Source organism: Aspergillus ambiguus, assembly GCF_047715705.1.
Source record: "Aspergillus ambiguus strain CBS 117.58 unplaced genomic scaffold BDV59scaffold_30, whole genome shotgun sequence".
NCBI lineage: Eukaryota > Fungi > Ascomycota > Eurotiomycetes > Eurotiales > Aspergillaceae > Aspergillus > Aspergillus ambiguus.
The window spans coordinates 17,974-34,069 of NW_027395543.1; the positions used below are offsets into that span (position 1 = coordinate 17,974).

The following is a 16,096-nucleotide window of genomic DNA, read 5'->3' on the forward strand; positions in this document are numbered from 1 at the left end:
ATCCAAGCTATTTAAATGGACCCCGGACCCTCCATAGTAACTGCAATGAGTGTTCCTAATCTTCCTCCACTGAATATCACACATTAAACACCCTGCTAGTCTCTTCTCTCTTGACCCTGTTTGTGCCTGGCATCGTCTGCTAGTCCCCACAGACACCATGGCGGGTGGTTCGAAGAAACCGATCAACGTCTTTCGCTTGGGGAACCTCGATGACCCCAAGCAGGTCTTCAACTGGCGTTTGTGGTTTGCAGTGGTCTCCTTTGGCTTGATGGGCGCTGCCCGTGGTGTCGATGAGGGTTTAATCTCGGGAGCTTTCAACTCTAAGGACTTCCAGCGAACGATCCATTTCGATTCCTATAGCGAGGTCGAACAGACCAACATCAAGGCAAATGTCTCCGCTATGGTGCAAATCGGTTCAGTCGGCGGTGCTCTTTTGTAAGTTCTTATCGGCCCCGTAAAGCTAGCATGCAGTCGGACTAACACCGGGCAGTGCGTTCTTGGTCTGCGATCGCATCGGCCGTATCTGGGCAACTCGACAGCTCTGTGCTCTGTGGATCGTGGGCATCGCCATTTTCATGGGTGCGAACGGGAACCTTGGGGCAGTCTATGCCGGTCGTTTCATCGCCGGGTTAGGAGTAGGCCAGACGGTGGTTGTCGGGCCAGTCTATCTGGCTGAGATTGTATGCTCCTCGTCCTCCCTTTAATATGCATACCCATGGACGTCTTTGCACTAATTCGATATACAGGCACCTGCCTCCGTACGAGGTCTGTGTACGTGCGTCTTCACTGGATTCGTCTACCTGGGAATCGTACTGGCTTACTTCACCAACTATGGCTGCGAGGTCAACCTGGGCGACAACACCCACAACCGATGGGTGAGTAAATGGGCGGACGTCGAGAACTATGCTGACCGCATATAGGAAGTCCCTACTAGTCTCCATATCATCTTCGCCGGCCTGATAGCTCTCCTCTCCTTACTCCAATACGAGTCTCCTCGCTTCCTCGTCAAGAAGGGAAAATACGAACAGGCGCTGAAGAACCTGGCTCGCGTCCGAAATCTCCCCCAAGATCATGAGTACGTGGTCAACGAGATCCAGGGTATTCAGCAATCCCATGACGCTGAGATGGAGGCCACCATGGGTGCCGGACCTCTCGGAGTGATCAAGGAAGCATTACTCGTCCCCAGCAACTTATACCGGTTGTACCTTGCTGGAATGGCACAATTGATGTCCCAATGGTCAGGAGCCGGCTCGATCACCCTCTACGCCCCGGACCTGTTCAAGATACTAGGGATTACGGGTTCCAACGAATCGCTGCTAGTGACAGCTGTGTTTGGTATCGTCAAGCTGGTGGCCGCTGTCATATGCGCACTGTTCCTCGTAGATGTGATCGGTCGCAAGCGGGCCCTACTCATCGGCATCGGTCTACAGGCCATCTCGATGGTGTACGTGGCGGGATTCCTCACCGCAGTGCCGGAGATGGGCATTGTCGATGACTTCCAATTACCTGAAAGCAAGGTTGGAGCCAGTCGCGGGGCGATCGCCATGATCTATATCTCCGGAGTCGGATGGGCCCTCGGCTGGAATTCGATGCAGTACTTGCTGACTGCGGAGCTGTTTCCACTGCGGATTCGCGCGCTCGCCACGTCCATGGCCATGACATTGCACTTCGTCAACCAGTACGGGAACTCCCGTGCCGTTCCAAACATGCTCTTGTCGACCGCTGATGGTGGCATCACCCCTAAAGGTACCTTCTGGTTCTTCGCGGCTGTCACAATCGTGGGTGGCCTGTGGGTGCTTGTGACGGTGCCAGAGACGGCGGGTCGGTCGCTCGAGAGTATGGACCGCCTCTTCGAGCTGCCCTGGTACAAAATTGGTCTGTACGGTAACAAGGACGCGGATCAGCGAGATCTGATTTCCGCCAGTAAGGCCCAAGAGGCAGTGGACAATATGGCTCTTGATGAGAGGTATCAGGAGAACAACACGGCCAGAGTTTAGACGGTCATTTTGCTGCTGGTTGCTGATTTGAGGCTTGCTGGGGTGTATGCGCCGTGTTCAAAGAAAACGGATAGAAATCGAACATTGCTTATTCATGTATGGGTATCAAATCTAACCTACTCCGAAAGGAAATGAATTTATGAGACCACGCGCATAACCACTTCCTTTGACGTATTTCAATCAGCGACTCTGGAAATCGCTCTCACAAATTCCATCAGACCAGGCGAGCTTGGGGGTGTTGAGTCCGGTCTCCAGCTTTGCGATCGTGGAGTTTTCTGTTCGTCGCTGGATTTACTGGATTCTCCACGTATATAGGCCCGCGCCGATAACTCTTGTGGCGACAACTCTATCTTGATTTTTTTGCTTGAACCGGCCGATGACACGGCTACCAGCTCACCATGGTGCGGATAAACGGCTGACCACGTCCGAACCTGGTCCGTCGGCGATCTATCGTCGGTCAGTTCCGCGGCTGGTGTCGACTGTTGGTCTTGGCGAATGGCTGAAAGGATGTCGAGCATGGTGAAGTGCGTCAACGCTGCAGCAACTTCACCCTGTAGTCCAATGCGATTGGGAGGTTGAATATCGGGGTATTCTGGCATGATTGTGGAGATATCGAAATGGGTGCCGAAAGGCGGCATTACGGTATTGGTGCGAACCCTGACCTTGACAGAGCCATGAGAGGATGGGAGTTTGCAGCTGAAGACGGATTCAAGAGGCGCCAGGAAGGTTTGGACGAGAGCTTCGACGGTTGGCAGGGTGGATTTTGTGGGGAGTCGGACGGACGAGAAAGGAATAGCCTTGAGCTCGCACTCTAGCCCTGCAGATTGGAGCACTTGACGTATCCCATTCAGAAACGACTCCACCCACCGGACGTGCGAACTATGTTGAAGGTATGCCATGACCGGCCGTAGGAGAAGGTATTCGGGGGTGTGTCGACGCTTCGTAGATAGCGGAGGCGGGGGTTGGGTGCGACGTCGCAAATTTTGACGGTGGGCGTAGGCAAGAAGGATACGAATGGAGTGGGAAACGGAATTGGCGAGTGTGTCGTGTTCATGCGAGTTCGAAGATTCATCTGGAGGAAGACCTTGTTCGACATCTACTAAATCCAGAAGAATGTCCTGCTCTTCCGAAACAGGTATTTGGACAAGGTTTTGGCGAGTTATGACACCTTGATTTCCTAGAATCCTCGCCTCACGGAACAGCTCGTGGAACAATTCCTCCTCGTATAGAGTATCCCGCGCTTGAAAGATGCGATTCTCGATCGATTCGGCATCCTCCGTCACAGACGGTTGTACCTTGGAACAGCCGGATATTGCCCCACGATATTTCACCTGTACTCGCAACATGCGTGTTCGTTGTGGTGCTAACCCTTTGTCCAGGAACAACCGCCCATTGTCGGCCCGTCGTAAGGCTGCAAGACCCCGATCACGGAAGATGGGAGTCGCTGACATGAGTCAGTATATGCGACAGACTGATAGCTTGATTATTATATGGCAACATACCCTCCATGAAACCGTATTGAACTCCCAATGCCTGTCTTTCACGCGGCAATCGGCACACTTTCCAACCCTTGTTCTTGACCGCAAGCACTTCGTCCCAGTACCGAGTCTCTGAAGCGACTTCGGATTCTAATCGTGTCGCAGCATCGAGCAATCGGTTGGCAGCGGCATCAAAGTTTTGTAACCGCCAGCCCCGCGACACGGTTTTGACATCTTTCGTGGTAGATTCGGGTTTGGCGGGTGGGTTGACGATCTCTGTGTTGAGGGAACCGAGAGGGGCGACCTGTTTCAGAAAGGCTGAGATGGAGGTTTCGGCCTGACGGGGGGCATGTTTGGAGAGGAGAAGAGAGACGAAATCCAAGGCAAACAAGGCCTCCATATGGGCCTGCTCAGCGAATTGGGTGATCTCGGCGCGGCGCTTGTACAGCCGATCCAAACGCTCCGATGCATCGACATCCGCGGTAGACTGACCATCAGATTCGTCATCTTCAGCCCAAGGAGCCTTGTTCTTCTCGACTTCGATTTTGGCTCGTAGGTTGTCCTCAGTGACATCGCGAAAGGACCCCCACTGAGCATTGATCTGGGCGATCTCCACCGGTAGAGAGTCCTGGTGTTCACGCTTGTCAATGAGAGGGCGCAGAGGAAGGCTAAGAGAATCTGGCATGATGGGCCCCCAGAGAAGGACGTGGGGGGAAATTGGGAGAGAAGAAGAAGTTGTTGCTGTTGTTGCGTCGTTGACGGGAAGTTGATTGATTGATTGAAGCTACCATTCACGTGATTAATGCGTGTATAGCTGACTCATTACACATAAGCATGTAGCATAGTTCCCCATTTGGTCTAGCGCGGGGTGCTGGGCAGCTCTGATGGCGCTAAACCCAAACCAGCAGAGGTTGTGACATCAGCATTCTTCTGTCGTCTACGAAAAACTCCATCCAACTTCGCCGTTCTTCTCATCTCCAGCGTCACGATAGCTCCGAGGACGCCTGCAAGACGCTCGTCTCCTTTGGATCCCTCTATCCCATCTATTCTCGCCCCGTACCACCCCATAAAATACCCGGAGAAGTACTCTCAACCCGGTCCTCCACGGTGACGTCGATTGCCCACTTTCTCTCACCGGAATTGCTCTTCCCCACTACACCATCATCATCTCTTCATCTCATCATCGTCATCGTCTTTTTCCCCCTCTCCCTCTTCAATTCACTCAAGAGACTGATCAATTGTTGGCTCCTCCCCTCTCTCAATCCATTTCTCCAAGAATTGATCGCGCTCCCCTCACTCCCTTAAACGAATCGTCTTCGCCCACCATGGCCGCGACACAAGCCCCCGTCGTGCCGCCCAAGCGTCGCCGCATCGGAGTTCTGACCTCCGGTGGTGATGCTCCGGGCATGAATGGTGCTGTGCGCGCGGTGGTCCGCATGGCCATCCATTCCGAATGCGAGGCCTACGCTGTCTTTGAAGGATACGAGGGTCTCGTTAATGGCGGGGATATGATCCGTCAATTACATTGGGAAGATGTTCGCGGCTGGCTCTCAAGAGGTGGCACCTTGATCGGTTCAGCTCGCTGCATGACCTTCCGTGAGCGCCCTGGCCGTCTGAGGGCCGCCAAGAACATGGTCCTGCGCGGAATCGACGCCCTAGTGGTGTGCGGCGGTGACGGCAGTCTGACCGGTGCCGATGTCTTCCGCTCTGAATGGGCCGGGCTGCTGGAAGAATTGGTAACCCAAGGGGAATTGACCCAGGAACAGGTCAACCCTTACAAAGTCCTGAATATCGTGGGTCTCGTGGGATCCATCGACAATGACATGTCCGGCACCGACGCCACCATCGGCTGTTACTCCTCCTTGACCCGCATCTGCGATGCCGTGGACGATGTTTTCGACACCGCTTTCTCCCATCAGAGAGGTTTCGTTATTGAAGTCATGGGTCGGCACTGTGGTTGGCTTGCCCTCATGGCTGCTATCAGTACTGGGGCCGATTGGCTGTTCATTCCCGAAATGCCTCCCAAGGACGGCTGGGAGGATTTCATGTGTGATGTCATCACCAAGGTAAGCTGAACGGCCGATCAATGCACACCTTAAGCGCTGACATCAATGGCTTCAGAACCGTAGTGAGCGTGGCAAACGCCGGACCATCGTCATCATTGCGGAGGGTGCCCAAGATCGCCACCTCAACAAGATCTCGAGCAACACTATCAAGGACATTCTCACCAAACGCCTTGGACTAGATACCAGGACAACGGTGCTGGGTCACACGCAACGAGGGGGTGCCGCATGCGCCTACGACCGCTGGTTATCCACTCTGCAGGGCGTGGAGGCCGTTCGTGCCGTGCTGGACATGAAGCCCGATACCCCGTCGCCCGTGATCACCATTCGCGAAAACAAGATCATGCGTACCCCGCTGATGGAGGCGGTCCAAGCCACTAAGGAGGTCACAAAACACATCCAGAATCGCGAGTTCGAAACCGCCATGGCTCTCCGTGACTCGGAATTCAAGGAGTATTACGACGCTTATCGAAACACGGCTACTCCTGATCACCCGAAGATGCTCCTACCACAGGAAAAGGTACGTTGTCTCTGAATGGGAGAACTGTCGCGGATGTTAATGTGACTGTAGAGAATGCGCATTGCGATTATTCATGTCGGTGCCCCAGCAGGAGGAATGAACCAAGCCACCCGTGCCGCTGTCTCTTACTGTCTCACTCGGGGCCATACGCCCCTGGCTATCCACAATGGTTTCCCGGGTCTTTGCCGGCACCACAATGACAAGCCGTTGAGCTCCGTGCGAGAGGTTGAATGGCTGGAACAGGACGCTTGGGTGAACGAAGGTGGTTCTGATATCGGAACAAACCGTAGCCTGCCATCGGATGATCTCGCTGGTGTTGCCAAGTGCTTTGACCTGTACAAGTTCGACGGCCTGTTCGTTGTCGGTGGCTTCGAAGCCTATACTGCGGTCAGTCAATTGCGTCAAGCCCGTGACAAGTATGCAGCCTTCAAGATTCCTATGGTGGTCCTTCCCGCGACCATCTCTAATAATGTCCCGGGAACCGAGTACTCGCTGGGTAGTGATACTTGCCTGAACACCTTGATCGACTTCTGTGACGCTATTCGCCAGTCGGCGTCCTCCACCCGCCGCCGTGTTTTCGTTATCGAAACCCAGGGCGGCAAGTCGGGCTACATTGCAACCACAGCTGGCCTGTCAGTGGGTGCGGTGGCCGTCTACATTCCAGAGGAAGGTGTTGATATCAAGATGTTGGCGCGGGATATCGATTTCTTACGAGACAATTTCACCCATGACAAGGGAGCCAACCGCGCTGGAAAGATCATTCTGCGCAATGAATGTGCATCCAACACCTACACGACACAGGTGATTGCTGATATGATCAAGGAAGAAGCCAAGGGTCGGTTCGAATCACGTGCCGCCGTGCCTGGTCACTTCCAGCAGGGTGGCAAGCCCTCGCCGATGGATCGAATCCGGGCGTTGCGGATGGCGATCCGCTGTGTTCAGCACCTCGAGGAATATAAGGGCAAGTCCCCTGACGACGTAGCTGCCGACGAACTTTCCGCCTCGGTCATTGGTGTCAAGGGATCCCAGGTGCTCTTCTCGGCCATGGGCGGCGCAAATGGCCTGGAAGCTACTGAGACCGATTGGGCCCGCCGTCGCCCCAAGGACGAGTTCTGGCTCCAACTGCAAGACACTGTCAACATTCTGTCGGGACGGTCTAGTTGGAGTGACGGACGGCGCACCTGGGCCCTCCATGACAACGCATGAATCGTCGCCCCATTTTAAAATCATGATTTAGACTTCTGGGGTGCAAAACCTGGGCGACAATTGAAGGCTTGCCCGGACAAGCCCATGTAGCCATAACTGCGATGTACCTATGATGATTAACATATTAACTGAATGAAAATAATGAATCTATTATATAGTGCGATGTGGAGAGACAGTTATCGTTTCTTCGTTAAATATGCATATCCAACTACCTGATTACAAACTTGTGCTGTATGTGTTGCATAAAAACATTATACAGAAACCATCCCTGGAAACTCCCAACCAAATATCACAGACCTTGGATTTGCTCCAGCTCATCCAGAAGTTGCACTGTCTCGCCAGGGCTTGCTATCCAGGCTGTTGTTGACGCCAAGCGAGCCTATTGAAGTTAGAAACCGGGAGAGACCTCACGGGAATGTAATGCACACCTTGAAATCATTAGCCCCAGCGGATAGGAACTGATCGCCAACGTGGAGGGTTCGCGTGCGTTCGATCCCACCGAAATACTGCTGGCAGGCCCTCACGCCCCATGATTTATCCCCAATGTCGACAAAGACATCGTTACCTCCTGTTACAGATGAGCGTTCCATATAACACAACCGCGATTATTCCGGGAACCTACCATTGAACGCGCAGAATGGCAGTCGGGAGCCAACTGCCGACCCTTCCACTGTATTCTGCACCACGAGCACCGTCTCCTCCAGGTGTTCACGGGCAATCTTACTACGGTCCAACGGGTACACGCCGACAGCGCGGTCCTTGCGGAGGACGGCGACTGGGAGGTTTAGGTTGCTAGCGCAGGCGCGCAGGGACGATTCAGCAATATCAAGCAGCTCGGTGATGTCGTCCTCTTTCCAGGAAACCATCTCCGGGAGCAGCCATTCGGCGCGCGGAACGTAAGAGAGCAGATGAGGCGAGGAGGCATCATAACGGAAGAGAAAGTTGCTTTCGCCACCCATGACCACGAGCCCCTGACGGTCGGCCGGGGTCAACTCGGGAGAAGCCTTCATCTCATCAAGGAGGCCCCTGAGGCGTTCGTAGTACTTCTCGGCATCGGTGTAGCCAGCCGCGGTAACAATGCCGACCTTGTGGCCCTGACGTAGAAGACGGATGATTCGTGGGATGACAGGGTTGTCGAGGGTGAGGCACGCGCCGTCGTCGTACAAAGTCACGTCTCCATCGAAAGTGACCAGATCCAGGCCGGTGTTGCGCTTGAGACCCAACAGTTGGGCGGAGTTGAGGATCAGGCGGATATCGTTGAATGAGGGCGCGACAAAGCGCCGACGGCTGATGAAGCGTTGACGGTCTTGCCATTTAAACGCGTCCTCCAGCGGCAGAGGCGTGAAGAAGAATCCCACAGTGGGTACTAGCAATTTCAACTTGGATTTTCCGGGAGTATTCTCCCGGTCATGTTGAACTAGACTAAAGGTCAGTCATGGCATAGCAACTCGGAACATCGCGCAGGAGTATTAAGTATTACTGTGATCGCGGATGAGATTCTCAACGTCACGGAAGATCTCCGCGTAACGCTGATGGGTGTCGGCCGCCACCACAGAGAGATTCTCGCTCTGCTCGTGGTATATGGCAGTGGGCTGGGAATGCAGTACAAACGGGACCGCTAGAAGACCTTTGATCCATTCGATGAGTTGATCTCGACGATGTGACTGTCCCAGTGAGCGGATGATAGGGGTGTCTTAAGGGACCCGCCTACCTTGAGAGCATCTGTGGGAGAGGTGAGTTACGATTGCAGCAGGAGGAATAATTGAGACTTACATTCCACACGATATCTGGTCGTCATAGTGGTGGTCCCTTAAGCAAAATTACGCTGTGATGGGTGGAGGGTTGAGGGATGGGGGTGATCGACGGCCGATGTTGTGGTGTTCTTTTGGGCCCCGCATAACGATGCGGATCAGCCAAGACAAAATGCCACACCCCCTGATAAGAATGCCTGTCGTGCAACTTGGGGTGTGAAGAGAAACTGGGTGGGTTTATGACGAGTACGCTGCAAGGGAGATGGCTGCAGGTAGTATGGAGGCAGTAGATTATGTCGGCATGGTCTAAGATAAGCACTGTATGTAGATCCTGAGCTACTGCGCACAATGCCCTTGGCCATCCCTATGCTATGCGCTATGTACTAGCCAATAATCCTCTTGAACTAGTGCACTAAATATTTACCTACTGAAAATGCTTGGCTGCCTGCTCGACGGTCAACAGTTCCTTCAACCTCGCGTCGGTCACTCGGTAAGCTCCTGGTAGCAATGTATGATCGTCTTCGCCTAACATGATCATTGCCAACGCCTTGCCGGACATCAAACAATTCGCCATGCCATACCCATTAAACGCGACAGCGAGATATTCCCCCATCCCCTCCCTTCCAGTGAGGTGCGTTGGGAGCTGTCCCACAACTGGCAGACCATCCGCCGAAAACCCCATTATACCGCTCCAGGAACTAAGAATGGCCCATTTATTGCTGCCTGCGCAACCTAAGAACGCAGGCAGCTTCTCCCGCAACTGAATCACCGATGCCTCTGCTGCGTAGCTGTCATCGGAAGTCAAGCACAAGTCGATACGAGTGTCCTCGCCGCCAAAATAGAAATGACCCGTCTTTGCATTCTGTAGGAGATAGTAGAGACCTGCTGCCCATCGTTTTGAATGCAGGTCGTATTTCGCTGGATAGTGGAACCCCCACGAAAGAGCGTGTCCCCGGTTGGGAATAGAATGGCCGGGATCTTGTACCGTCATAGTGCCCTTGTATGGGTGAACTCGACCCCTGAGACTGGGAAGGAGATGGCCTATATACCCATTGGTGCAGTAGGCCACCTTGCCGGCTTGGAGAGGTCCGCGGGCTGTATGAACAGTATACGGATAAGTGATTGAGGGGCGGTCATATGCAACGGATATGACTGGAGTGAACGTTTCGATGGATAACCTGGACGGATATCTCTCTCGGAGACGGGCAAAGGTGCTAGTAACCAATTTATATGGCCAAACCGTCCCAGCTGGGAGGAGGCAACCGCCTGCACCTTCAATATTATATTGTTGCTGGGTAGGTTAGAAGCTGTGTTCACATCGACCGTCGGGCGCCGTACCTTTAAGATATCTCTACCAATGACAGTATAAATTCCTCTCAGAGACGGATGGTCTCGTTCCATCATGGTGATGCTCTGTTGGAATTCACCAAATGCATCTTCTGTAAGAAATACTCGGAGCTTCTGAACCTCCTCCCAGTCGCATTCGCCGGGCGCATATTCCCGGATCAGCTTCTTCATTTGATTCAAATTGTCGAAGGTAAACTCAACGATCCGTCCGGCCATTTCGGCTCCGTGGACTCGCGCGAGGTGCAGGTACTCTTCGCCAGCATTGGCGGCCATCTGTCCACCATTGCGCCCAGTGGCCCCCGAACATAGAGCGCGAGCTTCAAGGACAGTGACTGTCGCTGTCGGATGAGTTTCGAGAAGGGTCAAGCTGACTGCTAACCCAGTAATTCCAGAGCCGATAACGGCGAAGTCGGTCTGTCGGGGAAGAATGGATGACTGCGCCGTCGCTAGTGCATGGGGTTCGCGCTGCCAGTATGACTGGGTGGGGTTAGAGTTGGGGACACCTGGGTCAGCTGTTAGAAGATCACGAATAAAGGCGACGCTATTCATTTTCCGGAGTAAACGGAGGATAGATAGACCAGATATCTATATGTCGGGGCGACAGTTGCAGAGATTGGACGTGCGGGGAAGCCCTCAATATGTATCCTCGCCTTCGGTTCCCCGCCCACAGAGGGAACAATGTCATCTCTTATCTATAAGAATCCTGATTCTCCGCTCGTACGAGTTTCGAGTATACGTAGCGATCACAGGACACCACAGGTTGGCCCTACCACGGCACCTCCTTTCCATCGTACTGGTTCGGTCCAGGATTATTCTCCCAACCAGGGACATGGATGTTCAGGAATTTCCCATTTTGCTCGCTCGTAGCATTCATCATGATGTTCACCACCGCCTCCGCTCCCGTTGCGACTGGAAGATCCGCGTGCGACCCCCCCATATCTGTTTGAAGCCACTGTCCAAGTAAGCGATAATCCTGCGTTATAACAAGAGAACACTCACACCGGGAGAGACTGCGAGAAAAGTGAATCCCTCGTCCGTTAGGTCTTCCGCATATTGTTTGGTCAGCATGTTCAAGGCAGCCTTGGTGATTTTGTATGCAGGAGCGGGCATCGATTGGAAGGTAGACGCGGCACCGATGGATCCTAACGTGGTAGAACTGCGATCGTCAACATTCGCTTTCTGACAGCCAATCGACCAGTGAGACGTACATGTTGGTCACCAACTTTCTTTCCCCCTTGCGTAAGAGAGGTAGGAATGTTTGAGTGACCATGTGAGTGCTCGTCACATTGGTATGAAACGTGTCATCTAGGTCCTCCCTATGGCCGGCCAGTCAGCTTACTTCCAACTCCATCTAACCTCGTGAGAATCGAACATTTTCTCTACTCCTCCCCAAGTCGATGGCATGGTGCCCACATTGTTCACCAGCACGTCGAGTCCCCGACCATGAAGCTGCTGCTCTACTTGACGCGCCGCCCTCTGGACGCTTGTTCTGTCGGTCGCATCCAACGGGATGAAAACGACTCGACCCGAGGAAGAAGACACTAATTCCGTCAATGCAGGAGAATTGTCACTCCGAGACGTTGCAAAGATAGAGGAGACCTTGGCTTTGGGCAAGGAAGCCAGATGGGTCGCCAGAGCAAGTCCCAGCCCTCTGGCGGATCCTGTGATGAGATAGTTCGCCATTGAGGCAGTCGTTCTTCGGGAGATTTGGTTGTTCGAATGTAGTGGTTGCAAATTATGAGATCTGGTCGTTTGTCCTAAGCCGTTAAACTGAGACTTTAGGTCTGGTGAATGCTAAACTTGTGTGCTTATGTGGTGAAGATGTTTGTTGGATGAGAGTAGCGAGCGGGAATATATATACTCTCTGACATCATGTCTCGTTAAGTCCGGTTATCTCCGCATTACAAACCACCAAGTTCGAGTCTTCATCATCCTCATTATTCTTTTCGCAGAACGAAAGTGTATAGCTGATGGTCTCCTGTCTCAATATCGCTGTTGGACCGTTGACTTCTGCAGCAACTCCGTTCGACGACCGCTCTCTGTCCGATGTTCGGCGTAATCCCATCCGAGGTCTAAACAAGGCCCTCGAACTTCCTCCATCACCAATAATGCATACATGAATAGATGACAGCCCGGGAATCATCCCTGAAGTATCACCACCATGTTGCCCAGAAAACTCTCTACTCTAATTCCTACTACTGCCCGTGCTGCGCCCTTCACCTCTCTACCTCCCTGTCGCGGCCCACAGCGCAGTCTCCCAGCCGCCTATTATCGTGGTGGAACATCGCGCGCAGTCTTCTTCAAGCAGAGTGATCTCCCCACCGACCGTGCCAGCTGGGATGACATCTTCCGTCATGTCATCGGGAGTCCTGACCCTAATGGACGTCAACTGGATGGACTGGGAGGAGGCATTTCTTCATTGTCCAAGATCTGTGTGGTCGGGCCTTCAACGCGACCCGATGTTGACATCGACTATACCTTTGTTGCGGTGGGCGTCAAAGACAGCCAGGTCGACTACTCCAGTAACTGTGGAAACATGATCAGTGCCGTTGGACCCTTCGCTGTTGACAGCCAGTTGGTACCCGCTCAATTAGACGGGAGTACCGAAGCTGACCTTCGCATCCACAACACCAATACCGGAAAGATCATTCGGTCGCGTTTTCCCGTAGAAGACGGTGAAGCGGCGTCCTCCGGATCTTTTGCTATCGACGGCGTTGCGGGGACTGCGGCAAAAATCCAGCTCGATTTTCTAGATCCTGCCGGCTCCCGGACGGGTGTCTTGCTTCCGACGGGAAAGGCGAGAGACATTTTTGATGATGTATCGACCACATGCATCGACGTTGGGAATCCGTGTTGCTTCGTTCTGGCGTCTGACTTGGGTGTGAAGGGTACCGTCACCGCCGACGAGATCGATGCGCATCCAACCCTCCTGTCGCGCCTGGACTCCATTCGACGACAGGCTGGAGTTGCTATGGGGCTCGCACACCAGCCAGACTGCGTTCCTGGGAGTGTTCCCAAGATCGGAATGGTTTCGACTCCGCCAGAAACGCAAGGATCTGAACCTGCGGTGGATGTCCTTGTGCGAGCGCTTTCCGTAGGCCAGCCCCATAGGGCCGTTCCTATTACGGTCGCGCTGGCCCTGGCCGCAGCCGCCAAGGTTCCAGGGAGCGTGGTGGCCAGCGTGACCAGAGCTCCTCCTATCGATGGATCTGGAATCACTCTAGGCCATGCCAGTGGTACCTTGATGGTGGGAGCCGAATTCACTCTCGACGGCCAGCTAAGTCATGCTACTGTGTTCCGGACGGCACGACGCTTGATGGAGGGCCGTGTCTTCTGGAAGGCGTAACTTGTACATTTGATTCTCTACTAGGTAGCATTGTACTTTTACTTATAAACCTACCCTTTGTCAACTCATCCAAATTTGTCCAAGCGTGGCATGTCTGGAGCGGTCGTTACGTACGTACTCAAGAGTACGTGTGCCCGACGATATGCTATTGCGTATGCATAAGTTTATGCTCACAATACTTGCATACCTTGCACAAAATATGTTAGTCAGAAAACACGTGTGTGTTGCCAATGTTTGTATTTGTTTGGGATTCCCCAGGCAGTTTCATTTGTATTCTGGTTTTCGTCCTCCGTGCAACGGACTTTTAAGTTCCCCCTCGGATGAATGAAGAGGATTAATCAACTGTCCTTGAGCACCCAGAAGGCCACAATGGTCGTCCTGGCCAAGCACAAGCCACAATTCAAGGATTATCCTCAGCCCAAGAAGGGGTGAGTTATGTACACATCCACAGACCGAGGAAATGAGTCTGACAATGGTCTCCAGGCCGGATGTCCCTCCAACTTATGACCGCAATTCCAACCCGGGGATTCGTGGCTTTCTGATAAGTGTTAGTGCCTGGTTGTTAGTATTTGTAACCCCAACCAACAAAGTAAGTTGGCTTATGCATCACAGACTGGACTGGGTATGGTTCCTACCCCAGATCGTTTGGTTTAATGCTGGATTTGGAAATCTCCGTAAAATCAAGGAGCATTTGGATTATATAGAGCCGCGATATGATCCAACGGTCATTCCATTGAGTTCGGGCAATCTACTCGAAAGTGAGACGCCCCCCGAACTTCCGGCTCAGCCCGGGCGTCATCCTAGCTCAAAGTATTATTCCGTTGCCGACTATCATGAGCTTTATCTGTCAGGCGCGTTGACGCCTTTGGCCGTCGCCAAGGCGATTCTTCCTATGATCCGACGTGATATGGTCACCGAAGGCAAACACGCCGTTGCCTTTTTTGACAGCCGTGTGGACCTTGTCCTCGAAGCTGCCAAAGCATCTACTCAGCGTTACCAGGAGAAGCGTCCCCTGGGGTTATTCGACGGTGTTCCGACTGCGGTAAAGGGTGAGTTTGATGTTGATGGTTATAAAACGCATCTCGGTTCTATCAACGATTATACGCCGGAACCGACCGAGGACGATCCGTCCATCACTAACTGGTGTGTGCGTCAGCTGCAAGAGGCAGGCGCAATCATACTCGGAAAGCTGTCTATGCATGAGTATGGGTTAGGTACGGAAATCGTCATTTGCTTCTAGGTGCTCCAGCGAGTTAATCTAACAATAATGTACCAGATACTACCGGCAACAACATCCACTACGGGACTCCGCCAAATCCGTATCACCCGGGTTACTACACGGGTGGAAGTTCTTCCGGATGTGCATATGCAGTCAGCACCGGACTCATCCCCATTGCTCTGGGTACGGATGGAGGTGGCAGTGTGCGGATCCCTTCCTCGCTATGCTCGGTTGTAGGACTCAAGCCCACTCATAATCGCCTCTCGCATTACCCTGGAGTGAACTTTGCTAGTACTACGAGTGTCATTGGGCCGCTGGCTGCGGATATTCGCTCCTTAGCTGCGGCATATAGTCTTGTTGCCACCCCAGGCCCCGACACCTTGTTCCCACCGCCTGGGCGCGTCGTTCTTTCACCCTCCTCCAAAGGAAAAAAGGTTCTAGGCATACCAGAGGTTTGGTTCTCTCGTGCCGCTCCTTCGGTGCAGCGTCTCTGCTATTCCCTTCTGGATAAGCTGGTCACCGTGCATGACTACTCTCTCGTACCAATTGAAATACCGTTCCTCGTGGAAGGTCAAACGGCCCATGCAATGACAATCCTGGCTGATGCTTCTGCGGCGCTTACCGACACGACAAATATCACTGCTGCGAACCGTATCCTGCTCAGTCTCGGCCGTTCCACCCCAGCCATAGACTACTTGCTTGCACAAAAGCTGCGTCAGCTGCTCATGCAGCACCTCTCTGCTCTCTGGAAGGATTTACCAGGGATGATTATCGTCACGCCTACGACGGCGTGTGCTGGATGGCGTGTCCAGTCTAAGTCGGAGTATACCTACGGGTTGAGCGATGGCGATCAGACTATCAAATGTATGGAATACGTTTGGTTGGCGAACTTCACGGGCATTCCGGCGATCAGTGTTCCCGCTGGATATGCGGATCCCGAAGATGAGCTGGTCAACGGCAAGGTCCCAGTAGGATTGATGGGTAACGGCGAGTGGGGCAGTGAAGAAGCTCTTCTGCAATGGGGATTGCACGCAGAGGAGGTAGGGTTAGATCTACAAGAGCGACCTCCAATCTGGGAGGATATCGTCCAGATGGCCAAGGAGATTGTGGACGACGGGGGGCGTAACGAGTAGTCCGTTTTTGTGAGGCCTAAGTCAGTAACATTGACC

At 53.2% G+C, this 16,096-nt stretch overlaps 8 protein-coding genes across 8 annotated transcripts; 4 read left to right on the forward strand and 4 right to left on the reverse strand.

Annotated features, from left to right (window-relative positions):
* Positions 1-157: 157 nt before the first annotated feature.
* Positions 158-2,085, forward strand: BDV59DRAFT_209594 (putative MFS quinate transporter; the record flags this gene model as incomplete). Its single annotated transcript, XM_073695418.1, has 4 exons — positions 158-435; positions 491-680; positions 747-875; positions 921-2,085. 4 exons carry the CDS (start codon positions 158-160, stop codon positions 1,995-1,997), a joined length of 1,674 nt encoding a protein of 557 aa, XP_073545402.1. The 3' UTR covers positions 1,998-2,085.
* Positions 2,086-4,316, reverse strand: BDV59DRAFT_89243 (mediator of RNA polymerase II transcription subunit 17). Its single transcript, XM_073697287.1, has 2 exons — positions 3,500-4,316; positions 2,086-3,441 (listed from the first exon to the last, which is right to left on the reverse strand). The coding sequence occupies exons 1-2, from the start codon at positions 4,158-4,160 to the stop codon at positions 2,174-2,176; spliced, it is 1,929 nt and encodes a 642-aa protein (XP_073545403.1). The 5' UTR covers positions 4,161-4,316; the 3' UTR covers positions 2,086-2,173.
* Positions 4,317-4,323: 7 nt separating this feature from the next.
* Positions 4,324-7,908, forward strand: BDV59DRAFT_183868 (ATP-dependent 6-phosphofructokinase). The gene is made up of 4 exons (XM_073690604.1): positions 4,324-5,541; positions 5,597-6,058; positions 6,110-7,642; positions 7,692-7,908. The coding sequence occupies exons 1-3, from the start codon at positions 4,801-4,803 to the stop codon at positions 7,262-7,264; spliced, it is 2,358 nt and encodes a 785-aa protein (XP_073545404.1). The 5' UTR covers positions 4,324-4,800; the 3' UTR covers positions 7,265-7,642; positions 7,692-7,908.
* On the reverse strand, positions 7,554-9,062 carry isn1 (IMP 5'-nucleotidase ISN1; the record flags this gene model as incomplete). Its single annotated transcript, XM_073694382.1, has 6 exons — positions 7,554-7,643; positions 7,693-7,832; positions 7,887-8,681; positions 8,745-8,928; positions 8,976-8,986; positions 9,038-9,062. 6 exons carry the CDS (start codon positions 9,060-9,062, stop codon positions 7,554-7,556), a joined length of 1,245 nt encoding a protein of 414 aa, XP_073545405.1.
* Positions 9,063-9,439: 377 nt separating this feature from the next.
* On the reverse strand, positions 9,440-10,911 carry BDV59DRAFT_204127 (NAD(P)/FAD-dependent oxidoreductase; the record flags this gene model as incomplete). Its single annotated transcript, XM_073694383.1, has 2 exons — positions 9,440-10,306; positions 10,354-10,911. The coding sequence occupies 2 exons, from the start codon at positions 10,909-10,911 to the stop codon at positions 9,440-9,442; spliced, it is 1,425 nt and encodes a 474-aa protein (XP_073545406.1).
* A 28-nt stretch (positions 10,912-10,939) lies between these two features.
* On the reverse strand, positions 10,940-12,172 carry BDV59DRAFT_183873 (SDR family oxidoreductase). The gene is made up of 4 exons (XM_073690605.1): positions 11,735-12,172; positions 11,571-11,678; positions 11,362-11,518; positions 10,940-11,314 (listed from the first exon to the last, which is right to left on the reverse strand). Exons 1-4 carry the CDS (start codon positions 12,043-12,045, stop codon positions 11,129-11,131), a joined length of 762 nt encoding a protein of 253 aa, XP_073545407.1. The 5' UTR covers positions 12,046-12,172; the 3' UTR covers positions 10,940-11,128.
* A 155-nt stretch (positions 12,173-12,327) lies between these two features.
* BDV59DRAFT_183875 (PrpF protein) lies at positions 12,328-13,839 on the forward strand. The gene has a single exon (XM_073690606.1). The coding sequence runs from the start codon at positions 12,524-12,526 to the stop codon at positions 13,706-13,708; it is 1,185 nt and encodes a 394-aa protein (XP_073545408.1). The 5' UTR covers positions 12,328-12,523; the 3' UTR covers positions 13,709-13,839.
* Positions 13,840-14,077: 238 nt separating this feature from the next.
* On the forward strand, positions 14,078-16,060 carry BDV59DRAFT_194800 (amidase; the record flags this gene model as incomplete). Its single annotated transcript, XM_073692455.1, has 4 exons — positions 14,078-14,136; positions 14,192-14,269; positions 14,321-14,922; positions 14,985-16,060. 4 exons carry the CDS (start codon positions 14,078-14,080, stop codon positions 16,058-16,060), a joined length of 1,815 nt encoding a protein of 604 aa, XP_073545409.1.
* Positions 16,061-16,096: the final 36 nt, after the last annotated feature.

Bases quoted from the DNA above. Each gene is read 5' to 3' on its own strand.
- BDV59DRAFT_89243 (XM_073697287.1), bottom strand. From the start codon at position 4,160: ATGCCAGATTCTCTTAGCCTTCCTCTGCGCCCTCTCATTGACAAGCGT. The intron at 3,442-3,499 runs GTATGTTGCCAT...GACTCATGTCAG, and splicing joins TCAATACGGTTTCATGGAGG to CGACTCCCATCTTCCGTGAT.
- BDV59DRAFT_183868 (XM_073690604.1), top strand. From the start codon at position 4,801: ATGGCCGCGACACAAGCCCCCGTCGTGCCGCCCAAGCGTCGCCGCATC. The intron at 5,542-5,596 runs GTAAGCTGAACG...CAATGGCTTCAG, and splicing joins TGTGTGATGTCATCACCAAG to AACCGTAGTGAGCGTGGCAA. The intron at 6,059-6,109 runs GTACGTTGTCTC...ATGTGACTGTAG, and splicing joins TGCTCCTACCACAGGAAAAG to AGAATGCGCATTGCGATTAT.
- BDV59DRAFT_183873 (XM_073690605.1), bottom strand. From the start codon at position 12,045: ATGGCGAACTATCTCATCACAGGATCCGCCAGAGGGCTGGGACTTGCT. The intron at 11,679-11,734 runs GTTCGATTCTCA...GGCCGGCCATAG, and splicing joins TGGGGAGGAGTAGAGAAAAT to GGAGGACCTAGATGACACGT. The intron at 11,315-11,361 runs GTGAGTGTTCTC...TTACTTGGACAG, and splicing joins TTCTCGCAGTCTCTCCCGGT to TGGCTTCAAACAGATATGGG.
- BDV59DRAFT_183875 (XM_073690606.1), top strand. From the start codon at position 12,524: ATGTTGCCCAGAAAACTCTCTACTCTAATTCCTACTACTGCCCGTGCT.